Source organism: Amphiura filiformis, chromosome 6 (assembly GCF_039555335.1).
Source record: "Amphiura filiformis chromosome 6, Afil_fr2py, whole genome shotgun sequence".
NCBI lineage: Eukaryota > Metazoa > Echinodermata > Ophiuroidea > Amphilepidida > Amphiuridae > Amphiura > Amphiura filiformis.
The window spans coordinates 25746390-25758473 of NC_092633.1; the positions used below are offsets into that span (position 1 = coordinate 25746390).

Below are 12084 nucleotides of genomic sequence, written 5' to 3' on the forward strand. Positions count from 1 at the left end.
ACTGTTTTTTCCAGAAAAAGGAGGACTTTTTTGTGAATTCTTAAAAAAGAGCTGATTGTTAATGTTTTTTATAGATAAAAGTGAACCTTTTTACAGATTGGCATTTTTGGCTCAGACTCTGCATTGGTGTTCTTTAACTATTAAAACCACTGAGCATGCATGCATTCCATGTGATGCGCAGTGGCGTAGATTTCTTTTTGACATGGGGGGGATGGGGGTTGGAAAGAAATTCTTGAAGTAGAGAAAAAATTTTTGCCATATTGAAGCTAAACTGGCAAAATCATGTGCAACAGTGGAATAAATTTGTGCTAAGTGCACAAAAATTGGCATTTTGGGGGCTAAAATGGCCAAATATGAGGCTAATTTGGTCAGAAACCCACATTCAGGCATCAATATTGGGGGGATGATTGTATGGACCATCCCCATGGCAAAATATTGGGGGGATTTATCCCCCCGGGATCTACGCCTATGTTGATGCGATGACACAATCAGCCTAAGTTATATATACCCAGGGAATCGCTGGCCAGTATAACCCAGTGGCTATAGGTTGGGGATCTTCTGCATGCATACATGCGAGGGGTTCAAGGTTCAAATCCCGGGGGTACCAAGTGACTTCTTTGTTCATCTTCTCTCCCTTTTCATTTCTTCTTTCCCTTCCGATAGCAGAAAAACATGGGTTCGGTTAGGTTAGGAGCAAAAGAGAAATATCATCAACATTAATGTTTTAATTTCCTAACAATACTAGTTTCATTTATAGTGCTTCATTGATATTTTGGTTTGCCCCCTTACTACTTTAAGCAGTTGAAAAATTAAAACAATCAATAAACATACAAAATTGGTTTTCAATCAAGGGAAGTGTGTTTAGTTTTCTAAGCTATCGATTGTTTTTAAAATCTGTAATGTAGTGTTCAATTTCATTTTACCATTTATTGTTTTAGCAAACAAATATTATTTTTCAGGACTTGTAAGTACGATTTGAAGTGTTAGCAGAGATGTTTGCATACTGTCAAGTGTTTGTATTGGAAGAAAAAAGTTTGTTTTTGTTCAAAAATATAAGTGGCATTTCCAGAATTGTGAAGAAATATAAGTAGGCTTTTGTTTTTAGTTTTCATACTTGTTTGCATAATGCTGTTAAAGTGCCAAAATAAGATATTTTTATTCATATTTTTCTCTTCCAGGAACAAGTTGTTGAAGATGTTCAAATATTAGAAAAGCAGTTGGCTAAAGCCCAGCAAATAGACAGGCAAACAGAGGTAAGTACAGAGCTGACTCAGATTGAAAAAAGTTCAATGCAGTTTATACAAGTGTGGATCTTGGTAATCATTTTTTCTTTATAAACTGTATGCCCAGTAAACACAAAATGTTTTAAAATGTTTTAAACAGGTTATATTTTTGGTTTTGGTTCAGTGTCAGGTTTTATAAAGGTCATGAAGACTTTTTTGTATGAAAACACACTACAACAAAATTGTTGAAATTGTAAAACTTTTTTTTGCAAAGAATGTTTTTGCCAAATATTTCATCATTATATTAGAATATTTTGCAGTAAATAAAAAAAAAATGTTTTTGAATGTTATGAAAACATTTTATATGCTTCATAATCCCTTTATATAATCTGACATTTAAATGTATTCTGGCAACCTTTTCTAACCATTAAACTCAAAAGCCTATATAGCTATAAGGTAAAAAAAGACAGAGATTTTATAGTGCTATCACATAAGCTCATTGCGCTTTACAGAATGTTGTTGACCATTACATGGCTCAAGGTACACCTTATAAACCATTTAGTATCATTCAGGGTGAACCCTAGTCATCCTACATAATATAATAACCCTCACAGCCAGGATCAGTTCCCCAAGCTAGTCTAGTACGGGTAGACCGCAACAATTTGGTAGTAAGTTCCTTGTCCAGGGGCGTTTCAAGCTAACTCAGTTTTTCCATACACACTAAAAACTACGGGGTTATATTTTCCGTGGTCATTTTGAATTGACCACGTTTGGGGTTGTTTTGACCCTTCAAGGGGGTTGTACTGTTTTAATTTGACCACATTCACGAGGTCATTTTAGCCACGACGCACGTGGTCAAAAACTTAGTGGTCATTTTGCCGATACCGTCGCGCATTGATATCAGTTTCAATCTTCCGCTTTGAAAATCTCAATTCATAAATGAGTTTAAACATGAGCTGCAATTAATGTTTGTTGATTAATAAATAAAACTAATTTTTGACCGAAGTTACCCAATTTGTCAACTTTATAATGACTTGCATTTGAACTATTTGCACACACGGTGTGCATCGGCTTCCCATGTGGTCACATCAGCGCCATATTTGTTCTGATTGTGCAGCTCAGCGGATTGTTGTGTGTGCTTGTCTGCTTGTCTGCATGATGGAATATGAAAAGTTAGTTGAAAAGTGAGACTGCAAGGATGCATAGACCCTTGTCTATGCACGCAAATTCATTCCAATTTCATGCTGTCGTGGCTGGTGTCTTGGCTGCAATTGTTATAAGCTTATATCATGTAAGCTTATAATACGTGAACTGTCATAGGCGATGACTGACTGCGTGTAAGTGTGATACACAGATGCATTTTGCAGCTTACTGTTTATGTAAGGCCAAGTAAAATAAAAAACATGTTTCACGTCCGGATTTTTGAAAAAAAAGAGGAGGGGACTTTTTATTTATTATTTTTTATCGCTAAATCGGTGTAAATACCCATAATTAGAGCTGTTTTAGCGTACACAATAATGCCTGGAAAAAGGAGAAGGCCTCTTTTTATTTGTTGTTCTGAGAGGTAGGCCCCCTTTAGTTATCTCAAAACCATCCAAAAGTGTTTCTTGTATGTTAGCAAGGCTATATAAAGCATCTCTACTTCCTAGACATATTTTTTGAAAAGTTATAACTGAATTTCAAAAAATAAAAAATATAATTGAAGAAAGCTCAAAAAGGAAGCGGGAGGGGACGTGAAACATGTTTATTTTTTTATTTGGCCTAATCCTTTCTCTGTGCAGAAACACACTTATGTCCTGGTGGGACCAGCATGACCATAGGCCTACTAAAAATCCAAACAACCCCTAAATGTGGTTATTGAGTAACCTTATAAAACAACCCTTTCAAATGGGTCATTTCATTTGACCCCGAAATGAGGTCATTAAGTAACCCAATAAGGCAACCCCTTTGAAGTGGTCATTTCATTTAACCCCGAAATGTGGTAATATTTTGACCCCAATGGGGTTACTATTTGACCCAAATACGTAGTCATTGCAATGACCCCGACCAATGGAGTCAAAATGACCCCGTTAGTGGTATGGTGTTTAGTTGATAACTATGCTGGGGTCAAAAATGACCCCGTTTGGGTCATTTTTTGACCCCGTAGTTTTAAGTGTGTAAGAGCAGAAGTAAACACTACTGGGCTCAAACTCAAAAGTAGATCAAAGTAATGTAAAAGCCAATGATCACATTTTGCTTTATGCATTTTTATGCAGTACAGAAAAAAAACAAAAAACAATATATAGTGCGCTACACACTAAAAACTACGGGGTTATATTTTCCGTGGTCATTTTGAATTGACCACGTCTGGGGTTGTTTTGACCCTTCAAGGGGGTTGTACTGTTTTAATTTGACCACATTCACGAGGTCATTTTAGCCACGACGAACGTGGTCAAAAACTTAGTGGTCATTTTGCCGATACCGTCGCGCATTGATATCAGTTTCAATCTTCCGCTTTGAAAATCTCAATTCATAAATGAGTTTAAACATGAGCTGCAATTAATGTTTGTTGATTAATAAATAAAACTCATTTTTTGACCGAAGTTACCCAATTTGTCAACTTTATAATGACTTGCATTTCGAACTATTTGCACACACGGTGTGCATCGGCTCACGTGGTCACATCAGCGCCATATTTGTTCTGATTGTGCAGCTCAGCGGATTGTCGTGTGTGCTTGTCTGCATGATGGAATATGAAAAGTTAGTTGAAAAGTGAGACTGCAAGGATGCATAGACCCTTGTCTATGCACGCAGATTCATTCCAATTTCATGCTGTCGTGGCTGGTGTCTTGGCTGCAGTTGTTAAGCTTATATCATGTAAGCTTATAATACGTGAACTGTCATAGGCGATGACTGACTGTGTGTGAGTGTGATACACAGATGCATTTTGCAGTTTGCTGTTTATGTAATGCTTTCTCTGTGCAGAAACACACTTATGTCCTGGTGGGACCAGCATGACCATAGGCCTACTAAAAAATCCAAACAACCCCTAAATGTGGTTATTGAGTAACCCTATAAAACAACCCTTTCAAATGGGTCATTTCATTTGACCCCGAAATGAGGTCATTAAGTAACCCAATAAGGCAACCCTTTTGAAGGGGTCATTTCATTTGACCCCGAAATGTGGTAATATTTTGACCCCAATGGGGTTACTATTTGACCCAAATACGTAGTCATTGCAATGACCCCGACCAATGGGGTCAAAATGACCCCGTTAGTGGTATGGTGTTTAGTTGATAACTATGCTGGGATCAAAAATGACCCCGTTTGGGTCATTTTTTGACCCCGTAGTTTTAAGTGTGTACGCACAGGTACAATGCCTAGACATTGATCCACAAGCCTCAGCACACATACCCAGTTTTTCTTTTTAATCAAGTTGGTAGCACGTGCAATTGCCCTGAGCGATAGCAAAAACATTATGGAAAAAAATGTTGTTGTGACTCAAGAATAATACTTTGTTTTTTATCCATATTTCAGGAAAATTCAGCAACCGCTGTGAGACTGATCACTGCAACTGCTCTCAAAGTTCTAAGCAACACAGAGAACCTTATCGAATCAGAACATGCCCAGATGAGTGCTTCCATAACATTTGATTCCGATGGGGATGATGCCGAGGAGAAGGATGAGAATGAAGAAAGTTGCCATAGTGATAATGATGATGATGATGCAAGAAAAACATCATCGGAGGTTATTGTACAAGATTGCAAAGTCAGTGATGAAGAAGACAATGATGAATTGGTTGCCATAGAGAAGGTGAATGAGCAAAGACAGATGGTGATGTCAATAAGACCAAGCACAGAAGGCATGCATCTGGACATAGATGGCACAGGACAACGAGAACCAACTGGTGATGGTTGCGCCATCTCTCCATCCTCACAAGGTGCACATTGTCCATCTCCAGAAGCCCAGAGATCATCTACAAGACAGTCTTCATATAGCCCATATGGCAGTAGCACTGGTTGTGCTATACTCCACATTGAGGCATCAGATGGGGAGTCTTCCCCACTTATGGCGACTTTGCTTCACGATGCAGATATCCAGAATGGCAACAGCGTACCTTTGTATGGGACACCTACAGCAAGCTCAAGACCACCTGTTCCTAACGTGAGATGCCTACCTACAGGATCTTCTCAGGAAGATGAAGCAGTGGAAGCAACAGTGACAGATAGTCCTAGGTCTTCACCTGTGGGGCAGGAGGATGCTGTACAAGCTGCACTCTATGAAGATATTGCAGACTTGGAAGAGAAGGTCAGTGAGAGTAGGGAAAGTTTTTGAGATATCAAACATGTCAGGAGAATGATGGTGGGGTAGGGCATATCACACACTACTACAGACTAACCACAAACAGCCAAAGTCTCAGCATCACTCATTAATAAGGGGCAATCGTTCCATGAAGTACGACAGGTGAAACTGCTATGTACATACCACATATTTTTTACGTTTTTCGTGTGAATGCGAAGACACACACGCTCTATCATGTATGTGAAGGCATGCAACTCTGGCATTGTTAAAAATGCATGATCAAACGATCGGCCCTCGTGAATATACGAGAATTCACAGCAAACAGACCACAGTAATGTTGATGGATAGTATATGGATAGTCTGTAGTAGTCTGTGGGATGGAGACTGTCCTATGCAAAACGTTGTGTGTGAATTCTGGACATAAATCTGCTTGCGCTTGTGAACAAGACCTAGTGATCTTGCTTTTATTTAGATTATAATATGAAGAAAAACACAAAGTTCAAACTCTCATATTATATATTTGTGGATTCTTCATAATGATTGATCAGTTCTTTATAAACCAAAAATGCATTTTATCTGCAAGAGGGCAGCATTGCAGTTTTATCTTTAAAACAATGAAATCTTTAATTTAGCCTTAATTTAGAAACACCTTTTTACTATTTCTTAAGGGGGTACTACACCCCTGCCCAATTTTGTGCCTATTTTTGCATTTTTCTCAAAAATTATAGCTCAGTGAGGACAAGTAAGATATGTATATTATAGGGGCAAGGACTACAACTACTGCACTGGAAATTTTATTTCAGCACAGACAACGGTTGTGGAGTTACAGTCAAAAATGAGGGAAAACCAATATTTGATCAATAAATCAATAACTACTTACTTTGAGTTGCTGAATTTTCAGTACAGTAGTTCTAGTCATTGCCCCTATAATATACATATCTTACCTGTCACCAATGTGCTATAATTTTTGAGAAATATGCAAAAATAGCCACGAAATTGGCTATGGGTGTAGTACCCCCTTAAGCTTAATAAAGGCCTGGAGTGAATGAATGATTAACTTTATGCAAACAGTAATTTTTCTGTATGCAGAATGCACAGTGATGTTGTTTCACTATACCATTTTTCACTCTGATGTGGCAGTGACGTCAACACGCTGAAGTAGCTTTTTCGCGTATGCATCTATGCGGCTTTTCGTGTGTGCACCAGTGCTTTGGTGAAATGAAATGTGCACTGACGTCACTACCATCAGGGTGGCAAATGGTAAAGATGATTTATTTTCATAAATGTGATTTTTGTGAATAAATTGATTTTGATTTTCTGACCCTTTGTGTTATTTTGTGTTTGGTATTCTTTCTTTGTAAGTGTGTAACATTTGTGTCAACCCCACTGTACTTTATTATGACCTGGGTCCTGCCATTCTGCAAACTATCAGACACACAAGCTCATGGAAAGGAATATAAAACACCTTTGTTCACATTTTTTGTCCATAAAAACATCCCTTTTCTCACAAAATCATAATTTTTTTGATTTAAACAAATGCACTTCTTCATTTCAGCATTTCCAGATTTTGTCAACTAAACTACAAAAAACCTTTTCTTTAATTTCATGAAAAAAGACATTGTGAAATTGATTATTATAACTTTTTTTGCGCAAAGTTTTCCATGAGCATGTGCATCTGATAGAATTTGTAGAATGATATGACCAGACCCGGATTGTGACCTCTCACCCCTTGTCAACCCCTCCTTCATTGATATTCAATCTAACCAGATTTTATCAACTCACATTGAAATGAATTATATCTTATTTGATTGGATATTCTTTTCATTTGCCTCTTCCTGATTGGTGGATTCAAATCAGGTGTACCTATCAGCCAGCAAAGTATTTACACTGGAAGAAAGACTTCAACAGCTTGAGAGGCAGGTTGACAGAATAGACCGCAGCTCTCCAGAAGACATGATCTCAGATCTAGAAGATTCTCTTGCGCTGACAATGGCACAGGTGGCACAGAGTGAAAGCCAGGTAGCTGATTTAAGTGAACAGTTTGATGTTGTTGGAACAGTGATAGTATTAGTAAATTATTTTGTTTCGAGTAGACTGATTATGTGTGCAAATTGTGTGTGAATATGTGTAAGGCAGAATGACTTTCAGGATCAGTAAATGTAGTGAAAGATTCATAGATTTCTCTTCATGTCAGCTATTAAGAGTGGACGACCAAATCCGCGAGTGCAATCTTTCCGATTAAGATCTTTGAAAGTGAACTGCCTTTCCCAGCTGCCTTTTCATACAAAATGTCTTGAATATTAATTTTTTTTTGTATAATTTTTTATTTATAAGTATGGCAATTGTACATTTCTCTAACACCACATACACACATCCACCCCACATGAACTTCCCACCATGCACACAGCACACCCCACACAGACACCCCACATAAGACACAATAATACAAATAACATGAATAATTATGCTGAAGCATTATGTTACAGTTCTATGATTCCTTGGCATGGTTCATGACAACAAAAAACAAACACAAAACTTATGCATGTGCGTTTTCTACACTAATTAATTTTGTGTGATTTTTCACTTTTGAATCATGATGCATTTGTTGTAAAACATCAAATCATCTTAATTAAGTCACTTATCATCTGAAACTGATCTATATGGTACCACATAATTATGATACGGTACCACATAACTTACGCATGTGGGACATAACATTTAAAATCATCTATTTGCATTATGATTGTACACTTTCAAAATTTCAAATAATTTCCATGTTTTAATTCACTTTAATCTTTCATTCAGATTCAAAGTCTAAAAATGTTTTGTCATTTATTGATATTTTGCATGTTGGTTGTGATTTTACATTTCAATTTTTTCTTGTGTAAAAGACATTTGATGGCTTATAAAGATCTTTTGAGTTTCTGTTTCTTTCCTTTTGTATTTTGTAATGTGATAATAATCAGATTCAATTACAAAATTGACATATTGTACTCATGATATATTCTGTATTGTTTTCATCAGGTGATGACCGTGGAGGAGCAAATTGCCGTTTTAAGGAAATCCAGACCAACCTACTCGTCAACGCAAGTTATCGACTGTCCAGCCAAAGGTTCCATCCCTCCTCATCACCATGGTGTTTCCTTAGCAACCCTAAACATGGACCCCTCAGGTAGTACTACCCCTTTTCGTCTCGGTGTGGTCCAAATAGAAATCTCACGCAATTGCCTTGAGGCAGCTATGGATGAGGACGAAAATGAGACCGAAGAGTCGCCAGACGGTGGCGCTGTTCAAATGGCACCATTTGATGATATGATCGTACGACATACCACAGGTGACCATGAGGTCAACGCCATTATGGCGCTCTAAAGAAAATATTCTTCTTGCATTTTGATGCACTTCTTTGATGATTTGCATGAGCAAGATCTTGATGGGTTTCAGGATGGTGTATTTGACTGACACATATAAAAACTCTAATTCATCCTCATTTCACAACTGTCTACTAAATCTAATAATCATAAATACGTATCACTTGTAGGGAGTGAAATTGTACAAAATAATGCATGCGTACTGAGCTGTACATCTCAGAACAAGTGCATTATTTTATACCATTTCTCGAGCATTTTGTACCATTTTCATAAACGAGAAAAAATTCCTGTCAAACTTGTCACTAAAAATGTTGGAAAATGCAAGCAAATATAAATGCATATATCTGCATGAAAAATGAATTATGAGTACTACACGACGTGCGAACCTGTGCAATGATACAATATTTATGCTCGGCTAGTAATTTACTAACATTTGCTCTGATTGGTTCTCACTATCTAGGAATGTATGAATAAGATTTATCACAACATTAAGCTGCTTTTATTATTTTCAATAATCTAAAACATTGGCTTATCAAGTTGATTTTGGCGGCTTGTAAGTTGTACACAGATTTATCTTTCTTGCAAGGGCTTTCTTATCTTTTGATACTTTCCTGTAATAAATATGAATATTCCTTACTGTACAACCTGTATCAAAACTATTGGTACCCAGTGCTATTCGCCTATTGCACGGTTCCGCCATATGCGAGGAGAGCCTCGAACTGGCAATAGACATGAAAGGAAGTATTACGTAACTTTACGCAATGTTATATGACTGGTTCAATCAAGGGTTCAATTCCCATTCATGCATGCTGCCAGATCGAGGCTCTCCTCGCATATGGCGGAACCGTGCAATGGGTGAATGCCTAGCCATTTTGGCAATTGAGGCAAAATTGTCAAGTTGTCTCACTGCACCACTCCAAAATGACTTTGGAAGAGCAGTCATTAACAAACATCAATTTTGATACCATTTTTATTCTTTCATCATTTCACTGGCTTCAAAGTTGCAAATAAAAAACACTATAGTTCATATCTGATTGACAGGATCCTCGGATGTGAACTTGTTTCTTTATTTCTGGCTATATCATGGTTATTACAAGCAATGTAGTGGGGCATGTGAAGATATGAGTTGCTAATTGTTGGATGCCCTTTGTGATATCAATGAGAACCTATTTCTGAATAGTCACTTGTTATATTTATCACAAAGTAATAAATTAACCCTACTGCTCAATAAAAGTGTGCCTAAAAATAAAATGTGTATCAAAACTCAAATCTAAATTTTGTTCTCAAATATTTTCAAAAACATGCCTTGTGAATGTTTCTGTGAAGAACTATATCACAGTATAGGGAAGAAATGAAATCTTATTATAGCCCAAATGTTATGCATGTTATCTCTTTTGCTTGCATGATGTAATGGCATACACCACAAAAAAGACATAGATTTTTGCAATTATATGAACAGTGCAATGTCTTTCAAAAGTTGTGGTATGTACAGCCAAGAAAAATAAAAGGTTTGTCTTTCAAACTTTTGGCAAAAAATGTATTTGCTACTTTTCATATTTTTTTTAGTCAAAAAACCCATGCGAAACACATGATTTGTATTGTGTTTGTTGCCCCCTTTTTTTCGTCATAATTTTTTTTTCTTGACTGCTAAAAAAAGACCCCAAATGGACTGGTTGCATAGACCTACACGGTAAAACTGATTTCATTTAGCTACGCACACAAGTTTGAGAGACAAACTCTTTTCTTGGCCTAATGGTAATTTTGGGATAGCTCGTATGGTGTCACTTATTTGGAAAAACAAGGTAGGCTTGTATGTTTTCAGCACCACCATATCAGCATTGATTATGTTAAAGGAGCTTCTTGTGAAATCCAGTCTTTATGCACTTATAGAATTCTTCTTTAGCTCCTGAAATTCCTTGTATTTGGGTTACTAAAAATATATCACAAACTGCACAGGGCTATTATGAATGCTATTGTGTAAGATGGTTTTGTCATACAGTATTGCTGGGAAATGGTTACCTGTTTATAATAATTTTTTACTTTGTATTTAAAATTTAGGTGAAAAAGTTGACCAAGATTCTGAAGAATTTGATATGGATGCAGATAAAAAGAGGGTAAGAGAAAAATTATAGTCTTTAGTCTGCATGACTTAGTAAAGTAAAATAAAATTTTGTGATTTTGTCAAAAACTGGTAATTTTTGCAGGAATCTGTTATGCTAATCTTGCTAAAAAATACATTATGTTTATGAATTATACATACCATCATTACTTTTAGAAATAGAACAAAAAACAATATCTAAATTACTGCCTTGAGGCAGGCATACAGATTATAGAAAATTTGTTCAAATGACAAATAGCAAGGTTTCAACAAGTAGACTGTCGGATTGAATAAAATCAAGCATTTGTCCTGATGAAGTCAGAGCCACACATGACGAAAGCTTGACAACCTTTAACTTTTCTAATCGAACAACATACCCTTTGAAACCTTGTTGCGTGTTATGGATTTCCATGTGATCAGCTGTACTCATTTGTCCATGGCAATAGCAATTTTTATCTAATGATTGAAATATGTGCTGCTAAGTAGGTTTTGGTCTCTTTTTTTAGTTCATATTAGTGAAAAAGTATTCCCATTCACTGCACACTACATTAATATGCTGGTGAACAGATAATAGCTTTACTAAACATTATTGTGTGTTTTTCCTTGCAGTTCAGATCAGTGCGAAATCGAGTTGCCTTGTATGAGATGCACATTAGTGAGTCAGGGTCATCGACTGAATTGGAACCTAGAAGCCCTAGTAAGTACCTGAAATCTTGAAATCTTATATCCCAAGAACTGAGTAGATGAGACTGAATGTCTCAAATAGTCTGGGCTTAAAGGTGCATAATGCTATAGCGAATCTGCCATGTTAGATATTGACATGTACATGAAGTACCTATCATTAGATTCATAAAGTTTACTTCCAGGACTGTTAAATGTCAAAAACTTCAATTTATAATAATTTGCCATTAAATTAGTATTGTATCGCAAATTTCAAAAATTCAAAATTATTTGATACCATCAGGACATTCCTCGTATTCAGAATGCAATAAACTGGCTTGTCTAATGTGCTCTCAGGTTCCACAAAAATACTGTGCAAAGGTGGGTGACAGACCTCTCAATGTGTCAAAAATTACAATTTTAAAATTTATAATTAAAATTTTGTATTGAGCTT

General features: G+C 36.5%; 1 protein-coding gene across 3 annotated transcripts in view; it reads left to right on the top strand.

Annotated features, from left to right (window-relative positions):
* The window catches only part of LOC140155184 (uncharacterized), a 256145-nt gene that overhangs the window by 238141 nt on the left and 5920 nt on the right, over positions 1–12084 (top strand). For 2 of the 3 annotated variants that reach the window (XM_072177919.1, XM_072177918.1), the window contains exons 10-15: positions 1179–1253; positions 4740–5510; positions 7362–7523; positions 8529–8838; positions 10931–10986; positions 11580–11667. In XM_072177919.1, the coding sequence (XP_072034020.1) occupies positions 1179–1253; positions 4740–5510; positions 7362–7523; positions 8529–8838; positions 10931–10986; positions 11580–11667 (1462 nt within the window). The remainder of the gene's footprint in view (positions 1–1178; positions 1254–4739; positions 5511–7361; positions 7524–8528; positions 8839–10930; positions 10987–11579; positions 11668–12084) is intronic. The other variant, XM_072177920.1, reaches the window with a different exon arrangement.